Source organism: Mucor mucedo (genome assembly GCF_025094135.1).
Source record: "Mucor mucedo strain NRRL 3635 chromosome Unknown EV154scaffold_71, whole genome shotgun sequence".
Taxonomy (NCBI): domain Eukaryota; kingdom Fungi; phylum Mucoromycota; class Mucoromycetes; order Mucorales; family Mucoraceae; genus Mucor; species Mucor mucedo.
Window position 1 is genome coordinate 132,589 of NW_026252355.1, and position 26,642 is coordinate 159,230.

The 26,642-nt window shown below is 36.2% G+C and overlaps 13 protein-coding genes across 13 annotated transcripts; 6 read left to right on the top strand and 7 right to left on the bottom strand.

Moving 5' to 3' along the window:
• Nucleotides 1-105: 105 nt before the first annotated feature.
• EV154DRAFT_544560 (NADH-ubiquinone oxidoreductase B12 subunit family-domain-containing protein) lies at nucleotides 106-321 on the top strand (the record flags this gene model as incomplete). The annotated part of the gene is made up of 1 exon (XM_051604607.1): nucleotides 106-321. One exon carries the CDS (start codon nucleotides 106-108, stop codon nucleotides 319-321), a length of 216 nt encoding a protein of 71 aa, XP_051455788.1.
• A 542-nt stretch (nucleotides 322-863) lies between these two features.
• On the top strand, nucleotides 864-2,271 carry EV154DRAFT_514911 (uncharacterized protein). Its single transcript, XM_051602195.1, has one exon. The coding sequence runs from the start codon at nucleotides 951-953 to the stop codon at nucleotides 1,977-1,979; it is 1,029 nt and encodes a 342-aa protein (XP_051455789.1). The 5' UTR covers nucleotides 864-950; the 3' UTR covers nucleotides 1,980-2,271.
• Nucleotides 2,272-4,787: 2,516 nt separating this feature from the next.
• Nucleotides 4,788-6,209, top strand: EV154DRAFT_538909 (peptidase C14, caspase domain-containing protein; the record flags this gene model as incomplete). Its single annotated transcript, XM_051604315.1, has 6 exons — nucleotides 4,788-4,854; nucleotides 4,941-5,042; nucleotides 5,112-5,355; nucleotides 5,431-5,880; nucleotides 5,938-6,014; nucleotides 6,070-6,209. The coding sequence occupies 6 exons, from the start codon at nucleotides 4,788-4,790 to the stop codon at nucleotides 6,207-6,209; spliced, it is 1,080 nt and encodes a 359-aa protein (XP_051455790.1).
• Nucleotides 6,210-6,264: 55 nt separating this feature from the next.
• On the bottom strand, nucleotides 6,265-9,416 carry EV154DRAFT_514919 (Sac2 family-domain-containing protein). The gene is made up of 12 exons (XM_051602196.1): nucleotides 9,132-9,416; nucleotides 8,973-9,072; nucleotides 8,785-8,913; nucleotides 8,660-8,706; nucleotides 8,467-8,601; nucleotides 8,351-8,412; nucleotides 7,896-8,280; nucleotides 7,465-7,824; nucleotides 7,129-7,380; nucleotides 6,996-7,075; nucleotides 6,805-6,928; nucleotides 6,265-6,742 (listed from the first exon to the last, which is right to left on the bottom strand). The coding sequence occupies exons 1-12, from the start codon at nucleotides 9,384-9,386 to the stop codon at nucleotides 6,329-6,331; spliced, it is 2,343 nt and encodes a 780-aa protein (XP_051455791.1). The 5' UTR covers nucleotides 9,387-9,416; the 3' UTR covers nucleotides 6,265-6,328.
• A 2,585-nt stretch (nucleotides 9,417-12,001) lies between these two features.
• EV154DRAFT_514925 (uncharacterized protein) lies at nucleotides 12,002-12,566 on the top strand. The gene is made up of 2 exons (XM_051602197.1): nucleotides 12,002-12,282; nucleotides 12,369-12,566. Exons 1-2 carry the CDS (start codon nucleotides 12,121-12,123, stop codon nucleotides 12,432-12,434), a joined length of 228 nt encoding a protein of 75 aa, XP_051455792.1. The 5' UTR covers nucleotides 12,002-12,120; the 3' UTR covers nucleotides 12,435-12,566.
• Nucleotides 12,555-13,316, bottom strand: EV154DRAFT_553139 (uncharacterized protein; the record flags this gene model as incomplete). Its single annotated transcript, XM_051605109.1, has 4 exons — nucleotides 13,203-13,316; nucleotides 13,070-13,130; nucleotides 12,907-13,003; nucleotides 12,555-12,851 (listed from the first exon to the last, which is right to left on the bottom strand). Exons 1-4 carry the CDS (start codon nucleotides 13,270-13,272, stop codon nucleotides 12,555-12,557), a joined length of 525 nt encoding a protein of 174 aa, XP_051455793.1. The 5' UTR covers nucleotides 13,273-13,316.
• A 28-nt stretch (nucleotides 13,317-13,344) lies between these two features.
• Nucleotides 13,345-14,918, bottom strand: EV154DRAFT_514929 (uncharacterized protein). The gene is made up of 2 exons (XM_051602198.1): nucleotides 14,247-14,918; nucleotides 13,345-14,181 (listed from the first exon to the last, which is right to left on the bottom strand). Exons 1-2 carry the CDS (start codon nucleotides 14,632-14,634, stop codon nucleotides 13,427-13,429), a joined length of 1,143 nt encoding a protein of 380 aa, XP_051455794.1. The 5' UTR covers nucleotides 14,635-14,918; the 3' UTR covers nucleotides 13,345-13,426.
• Nucleotides 14,919-15,529: 611 nt separating this feature from the next.
• EV154DRAFT_514930 (uncharacterized protein) lies at nucleotides 15,530-16,557 on the top strand (the record flags this gene model as incomplete). The annotated part of the gene is made up of 4 exons (XM_051602199.1): nucleotides 15,530-15,594; nucleotides 15,666-15,721; nucleotides 15,794-15,980; nucleotides 16,053-16,557. Coding segments are annotated over 4 exons (730 nt in total), but the record flags the coding sequence as incomplete, so codon positions are not given.
• Nucleotides 16,558-16,882: 325 nt separating this feature from the next.
• Nucleotides 16,883-17,593, bottom strand: EV154DRAFT_514931 (uncharacterized protein). Its single transcript, XM_051602200.1, has one exon. The coding sequence runs from the start codon at nucleotides 17,553-17,555 to the stop codon at nucleotides 16,989-16,991; it is 567 nt and encodes a 188-aa protein (XP_051455796.1). The 5' UTR covers nucleotides 17,556-17,593; the 3' UTR covers nucleotides 16,883-16,988.
• An 810-nt stretch (nucleotides 17,594-18,403) lies between these two features.
• Nucleotides 18,404-20,512, bottom strand: EV154DRAFT_514935 (alkaline-phosphatase-like protein). The gene is made up of 4 exons (XM_051602201.1): nucleotides 19,871-20,512; nucleotides 19,762-19,805; nucleotides 19,295-19,702; nucleotides 18,404-19,234 (listed from the first exon to the last, which is right to left on the bottom strand). The coding sequence occupies exons 1-4, from the start codon at nucleotides 20,025-20,027 to the stop codon at nucleotides 18,557-18,559; spliced, it is 1,287 nt and encodes a 428-aa protein (XP_051455797.1). The 5' UTR covers nucleotides 20,028-20,512; the 3' UTR covers nucleotides 18,404-18,556.
• On the top strand, nucleotides 20,504-21,123 carry EV154DRAFT_483248 (uncharacterized protein; the record flags this gene model as incomplete). The annotated part of the gene is made up of 4 exons (XM_051598563.1): nucleotides 20,504-20,535; nucleotides 20,580-20,779; nucleotides 20,834-20,898; nucleotides 20,956-21,123. 4 exons carry the CDS (start codon nucleotides 20,504-20,506, stop codon nucleotides 21,121-21,123), a joined length of 465 nt encoding a protein of 154 aa, XP_051455798.1.
• On the bottom strand, nucleotides 21,111-24,842 carry EV154DRAFT_514939 (uncharacterized protein). Its single transcript, XM_051602202.1, has 6 exons — nucleotides 24,717-24,842; nucleotides 24,190-24,621; nucleotides 22,247-24,063; nucleotides 22,038-22,163; nucleotides 21,735-21,977; nucleotides 21,111-21,669 (listed from the first exon to the last, which is right to left on the bottom strand). The coding sequence occupies exons 1-6, from the start codon at nucleotides 24,745-24,747 to the stop codon at nucleotides 21,277-21,279; spliced, it is 3,042 nt and encodes a 1,013-aa protein (XP_051455799.1). The 5' UTR covers nucleotides 24,748-24,842; the 3' UTR covers nucleotides 21,111-21,276.
• A 13-nt stretch (nucleotides 24,843-24,855) lies between these two features.
• On the bottom strand, nucleotides 24,856-26,145 carry EV154DRAFT_514941 (nucleophile aminohydrolase). Its single transcript, XM_051602203.1, has 6 exons — nucleotides 25,971-26,145; nucleotides 25,799-25,893; nucleotides 25,660-25,741; nucleotides 25,434-25,589; nucleotides 25,183-25,361; nucleotides 24,856-25,122 (listed from the first exon to the last, which is right to left on the bottom strand). The coding sequence occupies exons 1-6, from the start codon at nucleotides 26,038-26,040 to the stop codon at nucleotides 24,970-24,972; spliced, it is 735 nt and encodes a 244-aa protein (XP_051455800.1). The 5' UTR covers nucleotides 26,041-26,145; the 3' UTR covers nucleotides 24,856-24,969.
• Nucleotides 26,146-26,642: the final 497 nt, after the last annotated feature.

Consider the following 26,642-nt stretch of genomic DNA (forward strand, 5'->3'; position numbering starts at 1 on the left):
GCCCAGGCTTTCTGGGGGAGATTTTTTTTAGCAGTGAGGAAAAATAAAACAAACACTTTTTTTTTCTCTGCAAAACAAACTCCCCCACTCTTTTTTATTCACCAAATGTTAGGCAAAAGTCATACCGAAGCACAAGGAAAGGTACCCGTCTATCACGATCCTTGGGCCAAGCGTGAAGCCTGGCGTAAGTCTCCCGTTTTCACAAAGGGTTCCAACTTTAGAACCATGTTCCCTGGACTTGGTATTGCCACTGTTGCATTTGCTGCTTACTGTACTTATGAACACTTTGTTCTTAACAAGAAGGGTAGCAGCAGTCATTAGGTTTTTATCTTTTTTTTTTACCCTGTACGTAGACTTGGAATTTTGATTAGAGAAAGAAAAGAAAAAAAACTAACGCATGTTGTTTCGTAGGCTTCTAAATGCCATTCACCACCTACCCATCCACTCACCTAAAAAGTTCCCATTTTGTATACAACAGCAGCGCCAACCTTTTTATATACAAAATAAACAAAAAAAAAAGCACTGTAATTTCGATGATAGATTATATTAGATTCAAGGAATTCATTGCACTGATGGAATCAATGTGTCAATAAAGATGTGTCCCGTGTTATGTGAGGGGGATGAAAAGCAAAGTGTCAAATAGAGAAAGCAATATGACAGCAGAGAAAAGGATTGGTCAAGTAATGTGTCAATAAAGAGATACGTGCAATGTGTCAATAGAAAAAGAGAGAGAGAGTAGGAGAGAATACGAGCGTGTTTCCTCATACATGGTTCACGTGTGTGTGTGTGCCTTACGAATTAAAGTGTCAAGTCCCAAAATGGAATTTCCTACTCTTTTTGGGATTATGCTTTTTTTTAAAGACTGACATTTTTTTAAAAACTCAATTTCTGAATTATATTCTCGTGCTCTTTTCTTTTTTTTTATATATATATATTTTCTTTCTTTGAATATGGCCAACAAGAACAACAAGAAACAAGCCCCGGTCTCTGCAACAACAGCAGCCACCACAGCACCAAAATACAAACCCAAAGTTGTTTTACGAACATATCAAGCAAGTGATCATGAGGAAGTGGAATACCTTTTCCGTAGCTCTTCTGCTCCCTTAGTCTTTGAAAGCATGCGTAGTAAGATCTGGTCTCCTGCCACCTGGTTTATTTGGTTTGGTGTCTATACAATTCTGTTATTGGTCTTGCCAAAGACAGTCAGTACTCGAATTGTCGAACTTTCCGGTTGGTATGACACCCTCTTCAGAGCCTTCATTACCTTCTGCTGGGCTGTCGTGTCCGTCATCATTCTGTTTGTTACCTCCGATCGTATCGAACTTCAAAACTATATCGATGAAGCTCTTGCAAATGATTTAAAGGACCCTGAATTATATTACTTGAATTATACATTGGATTCAGACGGTAATAAGGTACGTAAGGCACCCGAGGAGCACATGCCTTCTCATTTCTGGGTCTTGACATTGGATGATGAGATTTGCGGCATGGTGGGTTTGTCAAGCAATGCTGAAGATGTCCTCGATCAACGCACCATGTTACCCGTTCCTTGGAAACAATTCACATGTGCTATCCTGGAACTTTTACATTTACCTGTACCTGCCATGTTGGAACAAGGCCGTGTCAATGATAAGGAAATCATTTTTGCCAATAAGCAGGTCCCCAGAACTGCCACCATCACTCGTTTATATGTTCGTACAGATGCCCAAACATGTGGCTTCTCCACTCTCTTGGTTAACCGTGCTATGGCTTTTGCTGAGGAACACGGTGTCAATCGTGTATACGCTATGGTCGATGAACGTAATATGGCAGCCGAGCAAATTTTGACAAGAAGACACAAGTTTATCATCATGAAGAAGCATCGCTTGAATTCGTTTGGTAAATTCCGTTACTTGTACGCTTGCCGTGTTCATGAATGGATGGAAAATAATGGTGACAAGATTAGAAAGGTCTTTAAGAAGTCCGAAACAACCAAATAGGCCTTTTTTTTTTTCTTGTCCAGTGAACCGTATACATATATCAAAGCTTAGAAATTACAAAAAAAAATATTAATATGAGCTCTCAATCTTTTCTAATAATTACAATAAAAGAATTAATCATAACATAGTTCTGGTAACTAACACTATACATCTTTGGTTTGTTAAGGTTGATGGGTTTCACCAAATGGATAGTCTTTATTGCTGTGTCACGATCTCCTTTGGTCTAGAGTACCACAATCCTTATGTATTTATTTTTAAATTTAACAAGAGAATGTATTGTGGTCTAACACAGTGGCATTGTCTTTAGTAGAGATACCTGTCATCCCATACAAACCTTGATCTCCTTTTAGCTTTGTATAAATGCTTAGGTAGAATGGAATTGCATCAATATGGTTACTGAAAAAAAAAATGACCGTGCGAAAGGAGAGGACCCTTAATTCTTGTCGTACACATACAGAAACGAAAAACGAAACAAAAAAAGCGCACTGTTCCATAATGCATTTTTTTTTTTTGTATTTCTCGCTTTGGTTTACCTTAATTGTATCTCTAAAGATGGCGGAGGGTTGTCTGAATTTTTCACGTTCTTTGTACACTGAGCGCATTCTAAACAGCGTCCGTGTTACCCATTTTTAAACTCTTGAACTTTCAAACATGAACAAAAAAAAAAAAAAAAAAAAAAAAACTTCATATTTTACCTGTTCTTTATACATACTTCCTTGTTATAGTAATATATCATTAGTGATCATATACAATCAGCATGTACATTAATCCGTTTAGATTCTGCTTCTTTCGGTAGTCAATCACTGTTCACAAAAAAAAAAGAATGCAACTCCAACGACCTTGTGCCCTTATCTTTATAACTCCTAATCATTACCAATAACAAGCTTCTTCACGAAAGCTATGATGATTAAGTAGGAATAAACTATGACAAGGTTGCAAGTTTTTTTAACGCCAAAATTTGAAACAACACCACTGCGGGATTTATTAAACCTTCTTATTTGTTAACAGCCTTGTATGCCATAATAAGCGTACTAGGCGTACTAGGCGTGATAGGCGTGATAGGCGTGATAGGCGTGATAGGCGTGATAGGCGTGATAGGCGTAACAAGCGTAATACCCGTAATACGTGACTGTTAAATAGGGGTAAAATAAAAACTACTTTCCATTGCTACTTTATATTTTGGTGGAAACCCACTGTCACTATGCCTCAATTCAGAAGAGTTTTACCATTTAAGATATTGACTGTACCCATTGAGACGTTCATACGAAGCAAGATTTGTGGACGAAAAAAAAAAAAACGTAATAACTGAAAATAATTGCTATTAAAGACAGGCCAAAATATGTACTCTCCAGCTCGTGGCCCAGCTATATATTCTTGTCAAGAAACCATAGTGATTACTTATAAAAGTTCAAAAATTTTAAGAAAACTTATAAGCACAGTAAAAAAAAATCAAGTGATCATTACTCGCCGATCCGTTCCAAAGTGGTAACTGCATACCGACTTAAGCATCCTTTAATAACAAACGGGGGCGTTGTTGCGTCCGAAGAATTCAAAGTAGATAGAATAGAATGTCTTGATTTTACTATCTTTATCAGAAACGTCAGTAAAATCAGTCAAAAGACACTGTTATATATATATATAATCTTACAAGGCAGTGGGGCTAAATGCGGCTCCTTAGATATAACAAGCATATAGTTGTGCTTTTTACTCAGGTCCTATGACTCGTTAAATGTGAGGGCGACTTCTTTCTGCTGAATAAACAAAAATGATGATTTTACTTCTATCTTTGGAGTTCCCAGGCTACTTTTTTTTGAATTCCATCTCTAACTTTGCCACAAAATTCAACAAATAGTCTACACGCCTGTCAGATAGGTTCATAGTTTTTAAAATGAGGTCGGCAAAATGATCCGTCTGGTAAATTCAGATTCATGGATACAACAATTAATAAAAATGTTTAGCAAGCTGTGCCTTTTTTTTATTTGCATAAATGTTCCCGCTTTTTACATTACCATATAAACACTGCATATTCTTTCAACATGAATTGTTTACAATGAAAATCATATAATAAAAATCTAAAAATGACGCTACTTGCCAACATAATGTCCGTGGAAAAAAGGAAAACTATTTCTTCAAAAAAAAAAAAAAGTCGAGTGCTACAATCAAACGTTCCTGTAAATAGACAGCAGAAAAGAAAAAATTGCTGCGCGAATACAGCATTGGTTCATAATTATGTACCACTGTTTATGTTTGTGCAAGGCCGAATTTGGACAGGTCACGTAAGAGTACGTTTTTCTGCTTTGTGGAAAACGTTTTTCCTATTAAGCACATTTTTTGCGGTTACGCATACAGTAAAGATTAATGATATCAACCTTTTGTGCTATAGTATGGATATGCTAATTATAGTCTTAGTGTCAATGAAATCATAAATGTAACCCTGCAAATGCAATTGTTATGGCAGAGTGCAGGATCAACGGAGTAGCGACAGGACCAAATGTTTAGTTTCAAAGTCAATCAAGGTTTAAAGTCCACCCATTTTTCCTTTTAATAAGAGTTTTGGCAGGCTTGGCTCAGTTTCTCTTCCTTTTTTTTTTCCCCCTTATTCAATATAACTATACCACATATACCAACATGGGAGACACTTATTACGGCTATTCAAGACAAGCATCATCTTACGATGATAATGAAGGTCAACGCCAGGTAGGCAATAAAATAAATAGTAATGAATGATATATGAATACCCAGTAACAAAATAATACATAGCCACCTCCCGGTGATGATTTCTATGATCCTAGTTTTACTCAAGAAGAAATGAACAACCCAAACCCAAATTATCCTCAACCTCCTTTTTACTCTCATAATCAACCTGATTCACCAGGTAATTTCTTTTATTTTCTCAGCCTCAATTTTTATATTTTCATCGGTTAAAAGGGAACTTTTTTCTCTAACTTTTAATTCTTCCAGTACCTTATGGTGATAATTCTAGTGTCGGTGATAGTGAATTCTTTCTTCATGTGGATCCCAAAGTCAAAGATTCTGGGACCCCAAATTTCAAGTTGTCCAATTGTAAAGTATACTTTTTCTATTTTCTAAAAGAAAAAGGGAAAAATTTAAAACCAAAATTTTGAAAAATAGGTCAAGGAAGAAAAAAGGCCTTGTTAATCGGTATCAACTATTTGGGAACCGACAATGAACTGAGCGGTTGCTTTAACGACGTTGCCAACATTAAGGATTTTATCAGTACATTATATGGTTTCCAAGAGGAAGATATGGTGATTTTGACAGATGACCAACCCCACGACAGCAAGTTGTACCCCACACGTGAAAATATCCTTGCTGCCATGTCTTGGCTAGTAGCCGACGCTCAGCCCAATGATTCGTAAGTGGCAAATGTTTATTAGTTCTATTTACATATGAAGAGACACTTACTCCCCCCTTTTTTATATATATCTAGGTTCTTTTTCCATTTCAGTGGCCACGGAGGTAGAGTCAAGGATATTCACGGGGACGAAGATGATGGTTATGACGAGACTATTTATCCTGTTGATTTCGCAACTTTTGAAGGCGAGTCAGGACAAATTGTGGATGATACAATTCATGATTTGTTAGTCAGACCTTTATGCGAAGGTTGTCGTTTAACCTGTATTTTTGACAGCTGTCATTCCGGAACTGCTTTAGATTTGCCATTTGTCTACTCTACAAAGGGTGTCATCAAGGATACAAACCTATTCAAGGGTGCCGGTAAAGGTTTGATTTCCGCAGGTATGTCTTATGTTGCTGGCGACACCCAAAGAGCCATTTCCTCTTTAATTGAGTTGGGCAAGGGAATCTTTAGTGCCCGCGATGTAGAAGAGGAAAATAGGCAACGCAACTTTTCTGCCGCTGATGTCATTATGTTTTCTGGGTATGATATCCGAACTAAAAAAAAAATGTATTTATTAATTAAATTCTTTTTAAATAGATGTAAGGATGATCAAACTTCTGCAGATGCTCAAGAGGCTGGAAAAGCTACTGGTGCTATGAGTTATGCGTTTACAAGTGAGTTTGTTTTGCATTGCTCTCTTTCTTTTCTTTTACTAAACCACTTTTCTAGAAACTCTTCGCAAAAACCCAGATCAATCTTACCAAGCATTATTGAATAGTGTGCGTGCAATTTTGGAGGATAAATACGAACAACGTCCCCAATTAAGTGCTTCTCATCCTATTGATGTGAACCTTAAATTCGTTTGTTAGAATACTTTCAATACTCCTGTAACAATAAAAATGTAAATTTCATTCTACTCTATAGTTTGATAGCCATGCCACGTTGGGCAAACGGACGAATTTTTATTTTACTTTTTTTTTTTTCATTTTTAAAATGTGCTTCTGAACTTTTTAATTTCTACCATGACGGTTTGGACACCCACAGGATGAATACGCAAGTTTCTTTTTTCCAAAATATCCAGAAACTTTGTGTAATACACTATTAATTGTCCCAGTACAGCATGAAGTACAGTAGTACCATTTTTGAAATTGGAAAAGTATTGAATCACAGAAGCATTGATGGATTTCAGGGATTGGCGCCAAGTTTGCGCAAAATGAGAGGATATTCTTTCCAAATCGGGTATTTCCATGACGAGCTGCGGTTGTTGTTCGGATTTCTTGACACAATCAACAAGTGCACCGAAATAAGGTTTGAGTTGTTCGTCCACAAAGGCACTTGTTTGCAATTGTAGCAGTTGTCTCATGTAATCTAATTCTCCCTCCACTGCCCGACTATGCGTTTCCTACAAAAAAAAATTGCTCAATATCTATGATCAAGGAGGAACAAAAATGCACAAAGACTAACTTGGAACACAGACACAATCAGGTCATAGTTATTGATGAGAAATGCGATACGTCTAGGTGATTCAGGAAATTCGTGAGACATTCGTGACAATACTGCTTCAAACTCATCTCGCATTCTATGGACACTGATACAGAAAAGATGATTAGGATTTTCAAATTTGCAGATACATGATGTTTCTCGAATTGACTCACCTCTTTGATAAAATTGGGTCGTCATATCCATCATTCAATACTAGTAGAGATGCGGCAAATTCAGAATATCTTCTCGTGATCTAGTTCGAGTTAGACGGCAATCTAATTTCTTACTTTTACAAAACAATCTTACGTAATGAGGGTGAATATCCTTAACTGCGCTCATGACAGATTTACTGTTAAACATTTTCTTAAGGCTATCGATATGAAGTGACATGACGTATTGAAATCTTGGCCATATAAGCATATTGGTTGCATTGGTATATCCTTCTAAAGCTGGGACTCGTCTTCTCTGGAGTTCAAGCGCTAATTGTGTATTGATTCGAATACATAATAAAAGGCCAACTGCATCATAAGAGTTTTCAACATACGTTTTTGTAAAATTCTATCACCATATCCGTTATTATTGACCCATCCACAACATGTGACTTATTCCAAAAAAAAAAAAAAAAAAAAAAAAAAAACTTACCATACCGACTTTTTCTGCTGGCTCGAAAATGAACTGAAACATTATCTTTGCTGTATCGGCTGCAGTATTTGCATCCCTCGAAAAGAACTCGTATATAAATAGATATTCGGAACTAGCATTATCTATCAGGGTCAAATTGAAGCTTCGGAAGAGTTGCTCGAATTGGTATTTTTGCTCTTTTGCTTCCGCAACGTGTACTATAATAACACCCGGATCCTGCATCCGTAATGTATCGCTTCTGTCACCCAGCGCAAACAAATTTGTTTTGTCTTTGAGTGTAACTTTATTACTTCCAAACAATCCCCCTTTTCGGACATTCTCTTCGACACCTATTAAATCAGATTTATCTGCTGCTGTTGTCTAAACGAGTAAAGTATTTTTAAAATCAATAAAAAATAAATCAATCAATTTAAGGTGATCAGCTGTTTTACCTGTAACTTTAGAAGCCCTTTGCTGTATCTTTCAAAGTGATTACTGAAATACCATCTCAATGAGTTCATATATGTTTGTCTAATTTCCCTAGCTGCCTCATGATGTCTTTCAAGTACAAAGAAGTGCAATTCTTTATATTTTAAAAAAACGGACTGTTGCATGATTTGTATGTTTGCATTAGGAACACATAAAAGTTGAATTCTTGAAATAAAGAAATCTCGGATAGTCGCTGCAGCTTTTAATCGTAGCTTTTCTAATTCAGGTCCAACGTTACGCAACGCTTTGATGGGTCGATGCTGGTTTGCCTTGACAAACCTCATTTGTTTATTGATGGTTAATAAATATTCCAACCACATTTCATCCACATCGCCTTCGGTGATTTTCCTAAGAGTTTAAAAAAGATTAGAAAAAAACTATGTGATAGAGATGAACATGACATTTTTTTTTTTTTTACTTGATAACGTAGGGTGGAATAACCATCCCTTGTAAGGCCTTCCCTAGTCTACTTTCAATTGTCTACATAAAAAATGCGTCGGTATAATGTAAGTCCATACATTTGATCTATTTTACCTTTCTATTTTTCAGTTTGACACTCATAAATGTCGATTGCTCTTGCAAGTTTTGAATTTCACCACTGATATTTCCTAGATCGCTCTGAAATACGTTTAAAAGCTCCTCCATCCGTCCTAAAACTTCATCGCAAGACTATAAATTGTTACACATGGTTTTTGTTTGCCGTTTGATGGTAATTTATAGTCTTTACCTGGATCTCTGTATGTAAGTCGACGAATGATTGAACATGCTCAAGATCTACAGCAAACATAATTTAATATATTTTGTCCATATGTATCCATCTAAAAAACTATTTCTCTCTTTCTCTCTTTTTACAGTTGTTTTCCAGGTCCCTCTGAACAGATATCTTTTCTTGGGCAATTTGTTTTGCATATTCACGTAAATCCATTTCATTCTCGAGTGCTTGACTTACAATTTCATCTTCTTGGAAAGCTGACAATTGGTCTAAATGTTCGCTTGAAGATTAATATTGTTCAACCACACACATGTAACAATGTCTATACCATCAACTTCATCAAACGTGATTTGGTTGAAGTCTATATCCTCATCCAAGTAATCGTCTTCGCTATCTGACTGTGTATCATCGTGGCTATTGTGCTCCGTCTTTTAAGCAGTGTGAATGAGTGAATGAATAGCTATATTAGCCTTGAAGGCAAATTTACCTCTTGACCATCAGCACTTGTTGAATCTCTCAGAAGCATGTCCAATTCTCGAAGTGCATTAGGACTACTTTGATGGGCTGGTGCTGGTTCTTCATCCCAGACTGGTATAGGTGGTAATGTTTTGTTTAACGTGTTTATGTCTAAATTACTCGGCTCCATGATTAAAGCGATGCAGGGAGAGAATATGCGTGATACAAACTTTAGGTCTCTTTCTCTTTTTGAACACGAAACTGGGTTTAGAAAATAAAAATACATTTTTGTATTATGCTTGCACTATGCGAAAAACTCAGGACCTTATTTTTTTTTTCAAGGAGCATCTTTCATGCTATATAATTTGAGTACTGTTTTATAAGCAATAAAAGGACATTCAAACATACATATATTGAGGTTGCTTTTGGCGTATGTCATCCCAAAGTACACACTTGGTTCTAAATGCATTATAGAATATATTTGAATTTATACTTGTTGTTAACTCCCGTAGATAAGGTTTGTTGCATATTCGCTTCCATTGATTCTTCAAAACTTGGTCTTACTCAACTGCGACTCATTCTACTGCTGACCTCCTCTCTCAAAGCAGGTCTTAAAACAACATGCGCAGTGTCCAATTATTTTCATTCTCCGATACATGTGGCTTATTCAAGCTCTTTCTTGTAACGATTTAATAAAAATGACATTCCATAATCTTTGTGTCAAAGTAAAGTCCCTGGATATTAAACTTTTACTAAGATAATTTTATGCCCAAAATGCTCAAAATATTAAAGCGCTTCTTTTGGTATATTTTAAAATAAAATTGCATATGTCAAAACTAAACTTTGTCTAACAGAAACTGTTTTTTTAATTATGCGCTCAAAATAATTTTTGTCATGATGAAACTACTCTAAAAACATGACCAGTGTAAAGAGCATTAAATTTGGGCTAAAGTTATATAGGAACACTTTTTATTAAATCTACAGGAAGGGTATTTAAAAGGGTCATTTGTAAATTTTGAGATTTCCCTCGAGGTATACCCTTTGTGTTTTGTCAATTTTAGGTCTTAAAAAAAAAATCTCAAAATCTCAAAATAATGGTCCAACATGATATTTTAGCTAATTCTGAGTATACTTTTGGCTTGAAACTATGTCCGGAAACGATGGTTTACTATGTAGAAAATTCAATTGAAGACACATTGTTAGGCGGGGGGAAATAGGAACAAAGCAAAAAAGAAAACTTGGTATATATCAAGATTGACCATCCTCAACTTATCAGGGTTACTAGTTTAAAAGCCTGCCCGTGTAGAAAATGCTTCTAGTGTTGAAATCCGGATGTTTTGGATTTCAGTAGAATAACAACGGGACATATCAGGAAATCAAAGAATCTTGTGTTTTTTATGTACACACTCGTTTTTCATCCATGCTACTGTCAGAATATAAGGATGTAATTTTAAACATATTCGGTCGCCCATAAGTCGAGCGACTACTGTATCTACATAGATAATACCCTTTTTTCCATGAAAAAAAAAAAGACCGTCTAACACCATGACGAGCTCCTATTATTCCGATCTTGCTGGTGTCCACAACCCCAGATAAAAACGTCTTGAAGACACTCACAGTTACTGGAATGAACCTATCAAATAAGAGAAGCCTTATCTAAAGATACGGTTATTAGCGCTGACCGTGTGGTAGATCCTGCTTTCATCCATGAAAAAAAAAAGGGGGTAATCATCCTTTTTATACTATTTTCTATTGTTACACAAACATTTGTTGGAATAGTTACCTACCAAAATAACTACTTCAAAAATTTCTACTGGGTGTGTACATGTGAGGATCTTGTGCCAACAATGGACATATTTACCACTTAATTTCTTTTTTCTTGAAAGGAAGCGTATCAATGGCCCTCCCACCAAAAACCTCACAAAAGCCAAATTAAACTGGTGGATTTATCCAGTTTTCAACGTTATATGTGTTCACTTACTTTCATATTGGACAAAAAGTATGTAGTTTTAACGATAATATGTAATTTATTATATGATTCTAAGGTAATAATTTGGTAACAAATAATCAATAATAAACGTGCTTTGAGTTTATCTCTTCCATGCAGGGTATATAAATAGATTTTTGCTCGCATTATTTAGGATGGTTGACAAGGAAATGTCATGCTAAAAATTGTTGTTGCTTCATCTTCTGGTAGTACATTCATAGATTAGGTGAGGTATCTATTGATGTCATTTTCAAGAAAAACATGCCTGGTTATCTGTTTAAAAAATAAAATCAGTCAAAGTGATTAATAGACCGAGTCATGTGCGTTCATTGATACCCTTGATCTTGTAAATAAATCACATACAAGATAGTTTCTTCTAGTACGATCAACAAGTTGAAGAAACATATAGTTGTAAACAATATTTTAATTTATTTGTGATACCACGCTATGCTAAAGTAGCTTCATGAAGTTCTATATCTCCTGTGTTATACACTTTTTAGTTACACGATGGGTTCGCTATGCTTTGACCATCCAGTTTCAGTGATGTTTCCTTCAGTGAAAAGCCACTGTTCAAAGCTTAGTCACATGAGAGATTCGTGATAAAAAGTGTACAAAATGTCTCATTTTGCTGCAAGTATAAGATCACATGTACTAAATGCTAGCAGCAATTACTTCTTGATTTTAGTCCTGATGGTTAAGGTCCGCCCGCTTATGATTTTTGAATCCCAGTTTATGATGGACACACTTCTTTTACGATCTAGAAATTGTTCTTTATATAAATGCTCAGTCTCTTTAGTAATATAGCCTATTGTCCAGTCACTCTAGAGATGTTTTACTTTTTGATTTAATGCAATACAAATCCAGTGACCAGCCAAAGACTTACGAGAAAAGAGAGAGAGAGAGAGAGAGTAAAAAAAAGTGACGTTGAAATATGTGAACTCCGGTTTTTATGGTGGGACCCCTCCTCCACTATTTTCTGGCCCTGTCTTTTTTTTTTTTTTCCTCATTCAACATTAATTAAAAACGATCCATCATGAAGTTGAAGCAACTTAAAGTCAGACCAAAGAAGATCCTTGAAGCCAGTCCTTGTATTGCCGAAATGGGAGCATTATTCGAATGTTGGGCAACTGCAGGTGTTGATGATAAACGTTGTACAGCTATTGCAAAGTCCTTGACACTTTGCATGGGCAAACCTGTAAAGTTACAATGAAAAAAAAAAGGAGAAATAGAGACATGGCAGAGATATTAACCCTTTTTTTTTTTATGTATATGAAAATATAGGTGCAAAAAGCAAAGAACACAAACACAATTAATTATCATTTAGCACGTTTAAGTAAACAGTTATAATGGATCTTTTCCCACCTTTTTTTTAAAGAAAAAAAAAAAAACCTGTATAATAAATAGAGAAGCCAGCATTCTAATAAAAAAAATATAAAAAGATATTTTTATTTAATAAAACAATTATATTTAATTGTCAATTGGACTACGTGAAAATGAACGACGTCTTTGAAAACTATTGGAGCCAAGAGGAGAACGCGATCTTGATCGTAATCGGTTACGTGTTGGCGAAGAGTTATTGTAGCGGGGAGGGGACCTGCCCCGAGGAGGTGAAGAGGAACGCTCGCGACGATATGGACTCCGAGATCTACTTGTGTTATTAGGATTGAGAGGAGGAGCATTATTCATATTCGAGTTGTTATTATGATGGTGATGGTGGTGTGTTCGCCTATTAGGATCAAACGAGCTATTTGATCCTCTTGCCCACTAAAATACAAGTGTTAATACTTATTCTTCCGTCCACTCTTTTCCTCTTCCTTACTTGAACGCTCAAAGTATATCCTTCAATCGTTCTCCCATGCATCTCATTAAAAGCATCTTCAGCATCTCGAGTATTTTCGAATTCAACAAATGCGTAGCTATAAACGTGGTTTTTTTTTTTTTTAATTTTAAAAAGGCTCGTGTTATTTTCCAGTTAACTTTACGGTTTAGAGGAGTAGCTTTTAGGCGCGGGTATATCGCAACGAACAAGACGTCCATATCTATCAGAAAGGGAATATTTATAAGATTTGTTTCTTTTTTTTTTTTTTACTTCTAGTTCTTTGCTTCTTTACCTTTCAAATTCATAAGCGAGGTTTCTCGCGCGAGTTCTTGAGTTAAACCCTGCAACAAATAGTGTGGTTTTCATTTCTTAATTAAGTTTTTTTTTTTTTTTTTTATCTATGTGACAAGAAAGAAGAACAAGAAGAAAAATAGGTGGTTTTTTTTGCTGGTTTATAAAAAATAAAATAAAAATGTGACATCATTTTTTTTATTGTGAAGAAAAAAAAAAAAATGTTTTTTTATTGTCTCCAGCCTGCGTTTAATTGCATTAGGGTAAGTACAGCATCCATAGGATATTCTGGCTTCTTTTCTTCTTTAACTTCGACCGTGTTAGAAGCTAACTCATCATTGTCAGTAGGTGCCGTCATATCAGATTCAATCACAGGTGTATTCATAGCCACCATTGGAGAATTATGTTCACTGCTGGTGGCACTTGTATTAGAGGAAAGGCCCTGTGTAATGGCCTGTTGAATTTGTTCATTTGTAGCAGTCGAATTTGTAGTAAATGTAGATACTTGATTGGAATCATTATTTTCATTGCTGTTGTTGTTGTTGTTGTTGTTATTATTATTACTATTATTATTGTTGTCTTCTTCCGACTGGGATGTTGTGCTACTCTGCTGCATGCCATTGGCAAGAGCCAACATACTGTTGTTCAATTGTTCCAAAAGTTGCCTTTGTAAATCAGTTGGGAAATTCAATAATTTATCGGCTGTATCAGTATCGATTTGTGGTAATGGTGTATAGTAATTTGACATTTGATCCGTTCCAATATTACCCAATTGAACGTTGCCGTCATTGTTGTTAGGATTACCACTGCCTGGCACACTTAAAACATTATTCACAATATGCTTTCTACGTTCCTTATCCATACGTTTTTGACGACGCTTTTCAAATTCATCTTGGATCCACTTTTGTTTGGCTTCATTATCACCTGGCCCATATAACTTGTTGGCTCGTTTATTTACTCGACATCTTAAATCATTGTCCTTGTCTAGATGGTTAAAAAAAAATATAGGGTTAGGACTCTTTTTCATTTCAAAAGTAATAATCACATACTTCTTTCTTCATTATGAATACGCCACTTCTTCTTTCTTTCTCTGTTGGAAGCACGCACACTCTCCTTTTTAACATAGTCTACTTCAGGCATAGGTTGAAGATCGAGCATGGGTTGATCACCGTCGTTATTACTATTAGAAACAAGTTCTGCTGCAGCAGCTGCGGCAGCTGCCATAAAACCAGGTGGCATGCCATGACTATTTACAGCGGCTAAAACAGCTTCATGTAATTGTTCAAAAGGTTGGAATCCAGAAGGGGTAGGGTTATTGTTCTCACTACCACTAGTCACAGTTGTATTCTCTGTACTAGAAGAAGCAGCAACGGTGGCAGTCTCACTGTTGGAAGTCACAGAGGTGGTTTCTTCGTTTTTAATATGCGTGTTTTCCATAGGGGACTATTTTTTTGTGGGGGGGATTTTTTTTTTCTTTTTTTTTTTTGCTCTAAATAAAAAAACGTTGCTTCTTTTTTTTTTCAAACTTTGTTTATTCTAGGCTTATTCGAATATATGTTTATATATCAAAACCCAGTCAAAAGTAAATAACAAAAAAAAACAAAAAAAAAAAAGGCTTTTCCCAACGCTATTTAAATATGAAAAAAAAAAAAGGAAAAAATCTGCTCACCCGTGTTTTTTTGCTCATTGGGTGAATAAAAACGTAGCCAATTAAGACCACCAAGATCGTGACGTCAGATCGATCTTTTAAATTTGAAAAATACATAGTGTAATAATAGCCCTGATTTTTCTCAGTCAATGGGAAGTTGGGCCTTTACAAAAAACTAATCATCAGTATCTATCATCACACATAAAAAAGTGTGCTTAGCATTCAGTCAAGATAAGTTAAAAGTGACCTTTCCACTTTGTGCCACCCAAGACACATTAAGTAATTTGATGCCAAAATTTTCATTTCGCAATTTAAATCAACGCTTATTTGTTCTTTACAGTGATCACAATGAAAATTGCATTAGTTCTTGTCTTGGTTACACCACGCAGTCTTAAACCAACGAATTATTTACATTTTGATCAATACATCTGAGCTACTATTATGAGCCCCGAGAAACCACATTCACCTCTACTTCCGTCCTATAATGGCAAAGAATTAAATAAGTCGCATTCCTGTATCCTAGATTTTTCACAGGGCACGCAATCAGAACGTTAGATACAATAGGGTTTTGTTGCAACAGTTACACTGTATGACATAAATCTCAAAATTTCTTTTAAAAAAGGAAAAAACTATGAAGAATAATTCGTTTCTTTCAATGTAAACATTGCATGTTGTCTTTTTAATCATGTATAAAGAGTTATCGTATATTACACTTATTTTGGGTGTAGCTTCATTGATGACTGAATTACGTATGGATACTATTTTTATAGAAGAGCTAAATCATGGTCTGTATGCTAATATATTTATAACAATTAATTAGTTTCCCTCTTCCAACCTGGAAATAAGGCAGACAGCCGTCCCAATAATAAGTCTGCAGTACATAAAATACCAATGTATAATACTATATCTTCATACTCGATTGACTGACAATATACATCTGCATAATAGGAGGCTATGATGATATCCACTATTCTCACCGAAATTGTTTCCTCAGTCTATATATTGAAACGTATCAATACAGTCAGTGTTGCCAAAGTGAAAATAATTGCTCTTTTGATTTTGGGAATGTTAATAGCTACATTAACATTACGAGAAAAAGATGGGATATTCTTTAAAGAAGAAGGAAAATATCTTAGTACGTAAATATTTACCCACAAAAAGAATCTTTATTCCTTCCTCATTCATGTCTTTTTTTTTACATATTTAGGTATGCATAACGCAGCATCATTTCTGCTTTGCGCTGTAGGAGTAACTTGGGTAACCTTCTGGTTTTTCGCAAAACCGACCCCAATTGAACAGTTACCATCAATACCACTGACCGATTCGATAAGACAAAGAGAAGAAGATTATCAGCAACGTTTGGGCAGAGGAGGGGCTGTTACACGGTCAGCTGATGAGCACTATCGATACGGTAGTCAAGAAATGTTACCTTCCTACTACGAATTGCCTGTTCCTCCACCTTATTCAAAAGTTATAGTTCCAAACCTTTCTGAATTACAAGCAGAACATACATCAAGTACGTCTCGAGACATTGCTACCAATACCGATGAAGCTCCTGATAGTAATAGCAGCCAAACACAACCACAGACACCAGAAACTACTACTACCACACGTCAGCCTGCGTTATAAAAAGACTCACTCGATGAATATATAAATTAAAACTATGTACTTTAAGATTAACTAATAAAGCATGGACATAATGTTATCCGCCTAAGTATTATTTTAATTTATATCATATTTTTAAGCTTATTTAGAACATTTTCTTGTAGCAGCCGCAGAGAGTAGTTACAATATACTAAAAAAGGACTTTTCTGGTAAATATATTTACTCCAGAATCTTAATGTTGTACATCCTTAAGTACATATTTGGGATAACACATCACACCAAATCATTAAAAGTACTGTGTGCATGTTAGTTGACCAGATAATCATGGAAGTTGAGATATTAAGTATACAATAATAAAAACGAAAATCTAAACACATATTTAAATGATTTTTTTTTTTTTTTTTTTTTTTTTTTTTTGAAATGAAGGAACTCGGGTTTTTATTTATTATTGGATTAAATTATTCCAAATACAATATATCTCTATCCGGCAATGCCAGATTATTATAATTATCTTTTTGTCTTTTAGCATGAAAAAAGCTTAAATAGAAGAATTAGCTCCTGGGCGAGTATATTCAATGTCGCCAGACTTGGCAATTGCAAGTGTACCCAGATTAGCGACAGTAGCAGATCCTGCACCACCAAGACCTTCCCCAGCACCACCTTGTCCAACAGTTTTACCGTTTGTAGCGGCACCGGTAACAGTAACAATACCATCGACACCAGCACCACCGGCAAGAGCGCCAACAACAGCGGCACCAGGCTTCTTATTGTCTGCGGCACCAGCAAGAGCAGCAGCAGCAGCGAGATCAACGGGTCCAATATGTTTATCAACTGCCTTACTTTGGGCAAATTCAGGCCCGGTACCATTGGAATCAGCAGCAGCAACAGCAATAGCTTTATCCTTTGAGGCAGCAGTAGCAGCGAGAGCTTTAGCATCCGACCCGGGGGCTTCAATGCCAGTACCAGCAGCAGAGGAAGAATCGAGACCATTTTTGGTATTAGCAGAACCAACTTCTATTTCTCTCTTCGAGTTGACAGGTAAGGCTTGAGTGAATTGAGTCATCAAACAGGCAAGAGCAATGAAACATAAAGTAGAGGCGCGCATTGTTGAAATAATGTTTTAACTTGTGTAGAAAAGAAAAGATAATATTTTGAGAATTGGAGTAAATGGGATAGGCCTTTTATAGTGAATTGGTTTGATTTCATTTTTGTATGTGACAACACTTTTAAAATCTCAATGTGTCTATTTGTTTCTTTTGAGTTGCATAGTGCATATTTTGGATAAACAGAGAATAATGCATATCTCTATAAAAAAAAACTTTAAATAAAGAAGGTTAGAAAACAAACCCCGGCGATACCGTTAATAGATTAGCATCATACAGATTTTTGTGTGATTACTATCTATTTAATTTCATGGTAGTGGAGTAATTGATATCACTTTCTCAATGATAAATTGAGCAAAATAATTATTAATAATAAAAGAGTATGCATCACTTTGATTAAGTCATGGTTATTGACCATATCCCTTATTTGAAAAAAAAAAAAAATGCAATGGTAAACATTTGCAGTTTGTAGGGTGATCCACAATCTGTTATCTGTCATGAAGACTTTTGTGTTATTTAATCCCTGTCACTATGACAAATAAACACACCGTATTATATGTCACCATTTCTTCTTCCTCTATTCCTTTTGATGAAAGTTTTTTTTATAGTATTCTTTAAAGGCTCAAGCTTCAATGCGATAATCCCTTGCACTTAAAAAGTCTATGCAAGATTATTCTGCATGTGTGACGGAAAAAAGCGTTTATGTGTCAAAGGGGGCTCAGTCCCTGACGCTTGGTTAGGCATAAACTATTCGCATAGATTAAAAAATCATGCTGAATAGAATGGATTTTCATCACACACTGAATTAATAAGAATAGAGGAATAAGCATAGCGGCGATAAGATATAAATGTGCATACATACATTGAGATAATATTACATTATAAACAAACAAAAAAAAAACAGAGGAAAAAAAAATATCATTGGTGGATACAGTGTTTATAAACAGAAAATCTTATTGCCTATTTTGTTCATAGCAAATAAGAAAAAGGTATAGTATTGTGTCTAGGGTAGTCTATCTTCATGTACTTTAAAGATACCATTTAAAGTAGAATTATTTGGCGCAGGATCTAATTCCAACAGAGTCGTTAAGAAACGATACATCTCTGTATTATAAAATGGATCCACCACAGTGCCATGTGAATAGTATCGATCAATACCAGGTCCTCTTGCTGCAAAAATAGCTCGCATCTCCAACGCCATATTATCATAGCCATGCACCCCATTGGGTCCGTATTTCCCTGTCACTGTGTTGTAATCTGTACTACGCATGATAATATATCCTACATCCGGAATCATGACGATAGGGGCTACACGCTCTGTAGCATCGTAATGAAAACGAGCAGGCATCTCTTCTCTCTTATACACTTGGAAATGTCTATCTTCTTCTGGTAGTTGCTTCATGTATTGTATGATTTCATTGTAAATTTGATCAATGGCGTAATCAGGCGCATCGTCTTTGGGTCGAATACCTAGCAAAGGCCAGGCTTCTCTTTCACGTATAAAAGATTGTGATTCAGCTGAAAGAATTTGATCATAGAAAATAAGTCTGGATCGATCCGATTGAGCCATACCATGATCACTTACAACAACTAAGTGAACATGTTTTTCTAAATTTCTCTGTGCCAAACCATCCATTAAATGTCCCACTGCATCATCCATTGCCGACAATACCGAATTTAGCTGTAAGAAAGATGCAAAATGATTTAGTTTTGGAACGATTAAATAGGTAAGCTCTCTTACCTGTTTGCCTTCTGGTCCACCACCGTGACCTTTTTGATCAATTTGAGGGATATAAATCGAGATAGATTGAGGTCTTTGTCCGATGGGTAAATCCAGCCAACCCAAAGTGATATCCATTTTATCAATAGCCGTGGTTTCTCTTGTATAAGGTACGTAATAGTCTGGAGATACACCATGGATGGGGACATTGGATCCAGGCCACATGATGACGGCCGATTTCTTGCCCTGATTTTTACTAGTAATCCAAATTGGTTCGCCGCCCCACCATTTAGGATCGCCACTGATGGAGGCGTTTTTATGAATGAATTGTTCACCGAGAATTGGATCGTAAAATTCGTTGGCAACGATGCCATGTGCTTCAGGATACAATCCTGTGACTAGAGTCCAATGATTTGGAAATGTGATGGACTATATCGTGTAAGCAAAATGTTTTTTTTCTTCTTTAGAAATAAAAGAGAATAGCTTACAGGGAAAGAAGGGTTCATGTATTCAGCGCGAATTCCTTGCTCCGCTAAAATGAAAGAGAGTATTTAGATTAAAAAAAAAATTATGCATAAAATAAAGGTGAAGTCAAACCTAGCAAATGAATATTGGGAGTGACCTTTCGATCTAAGTAATCATTTCGAAACCCATCCAAGGATATGTATATCACAGTGGCATCAAAATAATCTGTACCGTTGTAATAAAGATGACTCTTGTTCAAAAAGGTCTTTTCTAGCTCATTCATAACCATTTTTGTCAACCCAATGAAGAGTCCAAGCCCACAAAGTATACCTATAGTGTATTTCTATGGTTTTTTTTTAAGACAAGCAACAACTGTTGATCAATGTTCATGTTTTACCATTGAGACTTTCTTGTACCACTTTTGTGGTTCTTTGAGCTTGTTGTGGTATCCGTCGTCGACATCCCCCATTTCAATAACTTGACTTAAAAGTCCATGGGTTTCTTGAAAGCTCGGATCGGTTGTATATACTGATTCATTCCTCGCTAAACTTTCTGCGGCCAGTACTCGAAAGTCTTGATGACTCTTTCTTGTCCGCATCAATAGTGATGAATCATTCTTTTGTGGTGTGCCTGGTCTCGACATAGTATGCTGTAAAAGAGATTAGAAAGACAACAAAAAGGATTTATTTATTTTTTTTCCTTTTTTTTTTTGCTTATCCGCTTTTCTTTTATTGTAAGGCAGAATGAAATTAAAGCATACTCGTAATGTCATGCATCTTGCTATTACAGCCACGACAGTAAGTTTCCTTTTTTTGTTGTTGTTGTTATTTTTATTTAATAGTGAAGTTTACAACGGTAAAAAGGCTTTGCGTGTGGTCCTCTATGTTGCAGAAGATAAAATCGATTGGTATAACGAAAACGGTTTGCACGCACTCGTATTGGACGCTCTTTATCCTGTTGTCATAAATAATTTGATTGTTGACGGAGGTGCTGACTTGAACAAAAAGAATAAAGACGAACGAGATCATCGAGTGATTCAAAGTATGTTTGGTCTTTTGCTTATTCTTTTTTTTGCTAAATTTTCATTTTTAAAAGTGGAAGGGTTCCGTATTTTGTATAGATTTACGCAGCGAAATTCGCAGCAAACATTAATTGAAACGGTACATAAAAAAATAAGATTTAACAAAAGCGGTATTAATCTAAAATATTACAAACAGGAAAAAGAGTTTGGATTTGATGGATTATCAGAAGGAGACGAAAAACCTGTTGTAAAGACAACTTATAAACCATTGTTTATATATCCACATCAATTGTTAATTTCCGTGGATGACGAGTTATTTATGAACAGTACAAAATTATTGGATTCCTATTTTGAAATACTTTGAACAGTTCTTTATTAAAAGATTTTTTTTTTTGTGAAATTGTAATGTAAATTACAATAAGAGAATGTGTGTCAGAGAAGGGTATCGAAAAACTATTGATTTTACCAAGAAGAAGGAAAGAAGAAGAAAAAAAAAAAGACTAGAGAAGAACGTAACTTATGACTTTCTTGCTCTCTTTGTTTGGTTATTTCTATCTCTCTCTTCTTCTTCTTCATCATCACTAACTAGATCAATCACATTTCCATCTCCTAATGGTATCACGTATCCTTCCTTTTTAACGGATTCCGTTTTTTTATCCTTGGTTAAATCATCTCCCTCATCCTCATCCTCGCTATCGGTATCAGGATCATCCACTTTAGTGACCTTGTAATGCTCATGATCTTCCTTAAATTCGATCTCGGATACATTGTTTGGTAAAGTTTCCAATAACTTTTCCGTAAATAAATCCCTGGCAACTTTATCCGGTAATATCATACTGTTGCAATGAGGGCAATTCCAAGTGGGTAATCTACACATGTTAAGATGTTGGAATGGGCTCAAATCGAAACACTAAAACAGAGAAAAATAGCAGGGTTAGATAAAATAAAGTTGCACTTATCTTTTTTCTACTTTACATCAATGTGTTTACAATCTATACCACGAACTGGCAACTTCATTCGTTTCAACGAAACAGGGCATCTCAAATTCATTTTGACACTTTCTTGAAGAATCACAATATCATCGTCATCAACAGATTTGCCCAACATGTTATCAATCATCTTTGCCGTCACCTCTTCCTTGATCGTAGTACCCTTCACACGATCCAAGAATGAGTTTTCACTGTATCTTTTATGGATTTGTATACAGAAATAATACGACTAATATCCTATCAGTATACGCATATAAATAAAATAAAAAAAATAGATGGAAACACTTACACAAGCACAACCCAATTGGTGTATTTTTAATTGATTATCTCCCATTCGAAGAAGCCTTGTCATATTATAGGGATAATCTTTACCACTATAAGTTGCGTTACTGCCACTTCCTCGTATTTTGGTTTTCTAACAAAAATTTGGTTTTTCCCCAGTGTGAATAATATGAATAACCCCCCCCCCCCTCCTACCTCTCTCTCTCTCTCTCTTACCTTTTCCAAGTGCAATTCCTTTCCGTTCAATTCAACCCTTAAATTCTGCGGCCAATCACATTTGATTTCTGGTAAATTGGCATAGAAAGCGGTGAAAAACAAAGATATGGGATGTTTCCTATGATCCTCTTCCACGAACATATCCTCATCCAGACACAATCGATCAAAGTCCTTGCGAGACACATAAAAGTTCTTTGTCGTTACCTTTTGATCATGCACTAATCGGAACGGTTTCATCACATATTCACGCGTATATCTAAATTTAACCCTATCCCTTTCACTGTCCAATTGGCGTTTTTTACCACCAGCGGGTAAATGAAGTTGGGATGCTTGTGGTAATGAAGGCAAGTGTAATTCTTGTTGTTGTAGTTGGCTGTGAGGCCGTGATGCATTACTTTTATTGCTATTGCTGTTCGTGTTCGTGTTGGTCGCGTTGGTGGCGTTGGTGGCGTTGTTGTTATGGTCGTGACTGTTACTATTACTGCTACTATTACTATTACTGCTACTGTTACTACTAGTATTATGATTATTCTTATCGCTGTTGTTGTTTACAGTATTTCTGGAGCTGTCACTGGGTGTGACGGATGAATGCGCAATGGTAATAGATCCGTGAGCTGGCGCAGTATGTGGTGCTGCTCGTGTTGTAGTGATTGTTGGACTGGTATGAGTGGAGCTTGTATAGGACACTGGGTCATTGATAACGGTAACGGCAGTGACAGTCGGAGTCGCAGGAGGAGCAGACGGGGGCAGATGAGCAGGAGCCGTAGTAGGAGATGCAGAAGGTGCACTTTGGTTCCCAGTCAATATAGTCATCATTTGTTGCTGCATCTCTTGTGTCCAGAAAGAAGTACTGAAGGAAGCAGGAGCAGTTGGTACAGCGGAGGCCCTTGACCCACTATTTTGTATAGCGACAGTAGCGGCAGCGGCACTAGCGGCAGCCGAAGCCACGGCAGCAGCAGGAGCAACAGGTATAGTCATAGCGGCGGGCGCAGCAGGTATAGCCGCTGTATTATACGGGGTTTGCGATGCTAAAGGAGTATAGTATTGTTGCATACGTTGCTGTTGCAAATTTTGATGATGATGATGATGCTGTTGCTGCTGGTGATGTTTATGTTGCTGCTGCTGCTGCTGTTGCTGTTGTTGTAGCTGCTTCTGTTGTTGTTGTTGCTGCTGCAATAATTGCTGTTGCTGTTGCTGTTTTTGCAATTGCTGTTGCTGCTGTTGCTGCTGCAATTGTTGTTGCTGTAACTGTTGCTGTTGTTGCTGTTGCTGTAACTGTTGATACTGCTGTTGATGCATATTTATCAATTGCTGCTGCTTCATTTGTAAATGCAACTTGTGTTGGTGGCTTTGTTGTTGTAGTTGCTGTTGTTGTTTAATAGCATTTTGCTGAGCCAGCTGTTGTTGTTGAAACTGTAGCTGTTGCTGGTTTTGATACCTTTGTTGTTGAAGTATTCTTTTTTGCTGCGCAGGTTGTAAATGTAACATATTATTGATGTTTCGGTCCAGAGCAGGGGCCGAAGGTGGGACGGGAGACATTCTCTGGTGTTGTTGGACAGGAGAAGCCATAGGGGAAGGGTTAGGGGAATGATTTTGGGTGGCGTCTAAGAGGTTCTTGACAAGTTGGTTAAAGGTACTGTTTCCCGCAAAGAAACTAGCAGCGGTAGGGGAATGAGGAGTATTGATATTGGATCTGAAACTGGTGGGAGAACCTGGTATGGTCATATTAGAAGAAGAGTTATTGGAGGCGATAGAACTTTCACTCTGTCTTCTTTGTTGTGCATTTGTTGCTTCCTGAAAGTAGTTTCTAATCATGACTATTACATAAACAAAAAATAGATGTCAATATCAAACGAAATATATATATATATATAAAAAGGGTGATATGATAAAAAGAAAGAAATAGAATGGTATATGTATCCGTCCTTCCCATTATGACTTACCTCGTGCCCTGTCTGACAGACGCGCACTTTTTTCATTTGCTGTTCTCAATATCTGGGTGCCAGACCAACGACCGTGTTCTGCATATTTTTCATGGATGGCAGTAAGACAACCCAACAATGCAGCTTCGTTTATTTGGTTGTACGCACGATCATCGTTCAGCCATGACATTAACTCGTCACATGCATTACCATAAGAATGAAAAACACGTAGTTCTTTTTCTAATTCTCGTAGACGCATGTTATTTTTCTGATAGATCTGTTTGTCTTTTTCACTTAGTTGCGCATTCAACGTGTCAGGGATACTATTAAAGCCCTCCATCCCAATTGACATTGACTGTGTTCCATTGTTGTTGTTGTAGTTGTAGTTACTGTTGTTGTTGTTGTTAGTATTCGTAGACTGATTATTTTGGTTCATACTGCTATCCGATTGAGCTGTAATAAAGAGATTAGTACTTTTCCCCTTCAAAAAAGACTGGTACAGCGAAGTGAAGAGGTGTTTCAAATACCAGTTTTTGTATTTTGTTTACCTGTTCTCGGATACGAGTTTTGAAAATTCATCTCTTTTTATTCCTCTTTTGTAAAAAGAAAAAAAGAAAAAAAGACGAAAATACAAAAACAAGGCCTTTTTCCTTTTTATAAAAAAAAAAAAAAAAAAAAAAAAAAAATGTTGTCAAAAATTTGCTTTCGTCATCTTTTGTTTGGGTTAGAATCCCTCGGTGATGATTGGTAAAGCTAAAACAGCCATTTTTTTTTTCCTTTACACTTTTTTATTATTTTAATTTAATCCTTTTCAACAATTCTTTGTAAATGATCTTCAATCTCTTCGGTAGATAATGTACGGAAATCCGTATCTTCCTTGGAAACAATACCAATTTCGATTTCACCAGCCTTAAAATCAACAGCTAAAACGGTAGATAAAGTTGTGATGGCAAGCTACAATATGTAATATGCATAAGAATTAATTGGACAGATAAATCACAACTTTCTCTTTACCTCAATGGTATCTTCCATGTTCAATTCGGGATTCTTCTTCAACTTCTTTTCCAAATAATTCAATGATTCTTGTTGTTTGGCACCAGCTGAAGTGGCTTTATAACCAACATAGTATCCAGCAGGATCACACTTGTATAATTGAGGTCCTAACTCATCATCATGACCAATCAAAATCATGGCTGTATACAGTTTAGTTTTTTCTTAAATCCTTTCCAACTTCTCTTTCGTTCCCAATTTCATATTATACTTACAAACACCATAGGGTCTCATAGCAGCTTGTTGTGTATAAACTTGGTTGATCGTGGCAATACGCTTAGCAAGCATATCCGTAGGAATCTCATAACCATACTTGTAACGATATTCAGCTGCTTCTTGACGAGCTCTAGTCACTTGAGAACGAGCGTCCGCTATAAAAAAACAACAATACAGTACGTGAGTTTCTCTCTTTCGCTCAATTTCTAAACAGATGCTTTTTACCAATCATGCCGGTCATGACACAACCAATCTTGGGTGTCAACTTGAAAACGTGAGTAATAGTTGAAGGATCCAATAACTTGTCCTATATATAAAAGTCAAAAACTTGCTGCACTGTTACTGATACATAAAAAAAACTTACAGGAACCTTGCGTTGAGTTACAACAACACAACCATCACGTCCACGAACACCAACAGAAGTAATACCACTGTTTGAAATGGCCTTGAAAGCATACTCTACAGAAAAAAAAAAGATGTAATGGATAAGCAAAATGAAAGAAAAATGCCATGGGAATGAAAAAAGAATGCTTTACCAACTTGATATAATCTACCCTCGGGTGAGAAAATTGTAATGTGACGATCGTAACCTGCACCACGACTCATTTTAATATAAAAAACTTAATTAGTGTTGTAGACAAAAGAAAAAAAAAAGAGAGGGACGGATTTATACGCGCGTTTTTGCTTTTTGGCCTTCCTACCCAATTGACACGCAAGCGCACCAGCTAAAAATTACGTCACCCAGCCAATTGAAAAAGTGTGTTTGAATCCAGCGCAGCGCGCAAGCTGTGTGTATGTGTGGCACACCAACTTTTTTTCACCTCTTTTGAAAGCAATACAATACTTTTAATTTACTCCTATCGCCTTTATGTTTTCTGTGAAATAATATACACTCTTCTCCTAAAGCCTTATTAAAGGCTCCATAATCAAAACACAGGTCCAATGTCAACTGGTGTTTACGCTCGACTGCGGCATAATCATTCGTGCAAGAGGTTTACAACCTTAATTATTCATCTTTTGTGAACGTTGATGTTTGCTGGCAATTTCATAAAATTAGCGTCATCCTTTGACAAAGCCTGGAAGAAACTAGACTAGGGCCATGTCAATGCTGATATAAAAACATCAGCAGGCCTTTGGTTTTAAATAGGTTCAGCCCGTTGCATGTAAACATATCAAGTTTAAGATAAATAGCATCGAAGTCTGCTTTT

Coding starts and splice junctions, on each gene's coding strand:
- EV154DRAFT_514911 (XM_051602195.1), top strand. CDS start 951: ATGGCCAACAAGAACAACAAGAAACAAGCCCCGGTCTCTGCAACAACA.
- EV154DRAFT_514925 (XM_051602197.1), top strand. CDS start 12,121: ATGAAGTTGAAGCAACTTAAAGTCAGACCAAAGAAGATCCTTGAAGCC. Junction 12,283..12,368: donor CACTTTGCATGGGCAAACCT/GTAAAGTTACAA, acceptor ATGAAAATATAG/GTGCAAAAAGCAAAGAACAC.
- EV154DRAFT_514919 (XM_051602196.1), bottom strand. CDS start 9,386: ATGTATTTTTATTTTCTAAACCCAGTTTCGTGTTCAAAAAGAGAAAGA. Junction 9,073..9,131: donor CAAGTGCTGATGGTCAAGAG/GTAAATTTGCCT, acceptor ACTGCTTAAAAG/ACGGAGCACAATAGCCACGA. Junction 7,076..7,128: donor AGGATATTCACCCTCATTAC/GTAAGATTGTTT, acceptor AACTCGAACTAG/ATCACGAGAAGATATTCTGA.
- EV154DRAFT_514929 (XM_051602198.1), bottom strand. CDS start 14,634: ATGGAAAACACGCATATTAAAAACGAAGAAACCACCTCTGTGACTTCC. Junction 14,182..14,246: donor TATTCATAATGAAGAAAGAA/GTATGTGATTAT, acceptor TTAACCATCTAG/ACAAGGACAATGATTTAAGA.
- EV154DRAFT_514931 (XM_051602200.1), bottom strand. CDS start 17,555: ATGCGCGCCTCTACTTTATGTTTCATTGCTCTTGCCTGTTTGATGACT.
- EV154DRAFT_514939 (XM_051602202.1), bottom strand. CDS start 24,747: ATGAATTTTCAAAACTCGTATCCGAGAACAG. Junction 22,164..22,246: donor AGGAATTGCACTTGGAAAAG/GTAAGAGAGAGA, acceptor AATTTTTGTTAG/AAAACCAAAATACGAGGAAG. Junction 21,978..22,037: donor ACCAATTGGGTTGTGCTTGT/GTAAGTGTTTCC, acceptor ATAGGATATTAG/TCGTATTATTTCTGTATACA.
- EV154DRAFT_514935 (XM_051602201.1), bottom strand. CDS start 20,027: ATGGTTATGAATGAGCTAGAAAAGACCTTTTTGAACAAGAGTCATCTT. Junction 19,806..19,870: donor TCCCAATATTCATTTGCTAG/GTTTGACTTCAC, acceptor CTTTCATTTTAG/CGGAGCAAGGAATTCGCGCT. Junction 19,235..19,294: donor GTGGACCAGAAGGCAAACAG/GTAAGAGAGCTT, acceptor TCTTTCTTACAG/CTAAATTCGGTATTGTCGGC.
- EV154DRAFT_514941 (XM_051602203.1), bottom strand. CDS start 26,040: ATGAGTCGTGGTGCAGGTTACGATCGTCACATTACAATTTTCTCACCC. Junction 25,894..25,970: donor GGGTAGATTATATCAAGTTG/GTAAAGCATTCT, acceptor TTTTTTCTGTAG/AGTATGCTTTCAAGGCCATT. Junction 25,362..25,433: donor TATGAGACCCTATGGTGTTT/GTAAGTATAATA, acceptor AACTGTATACAG/CCATGATTTTGATTGGTCAT.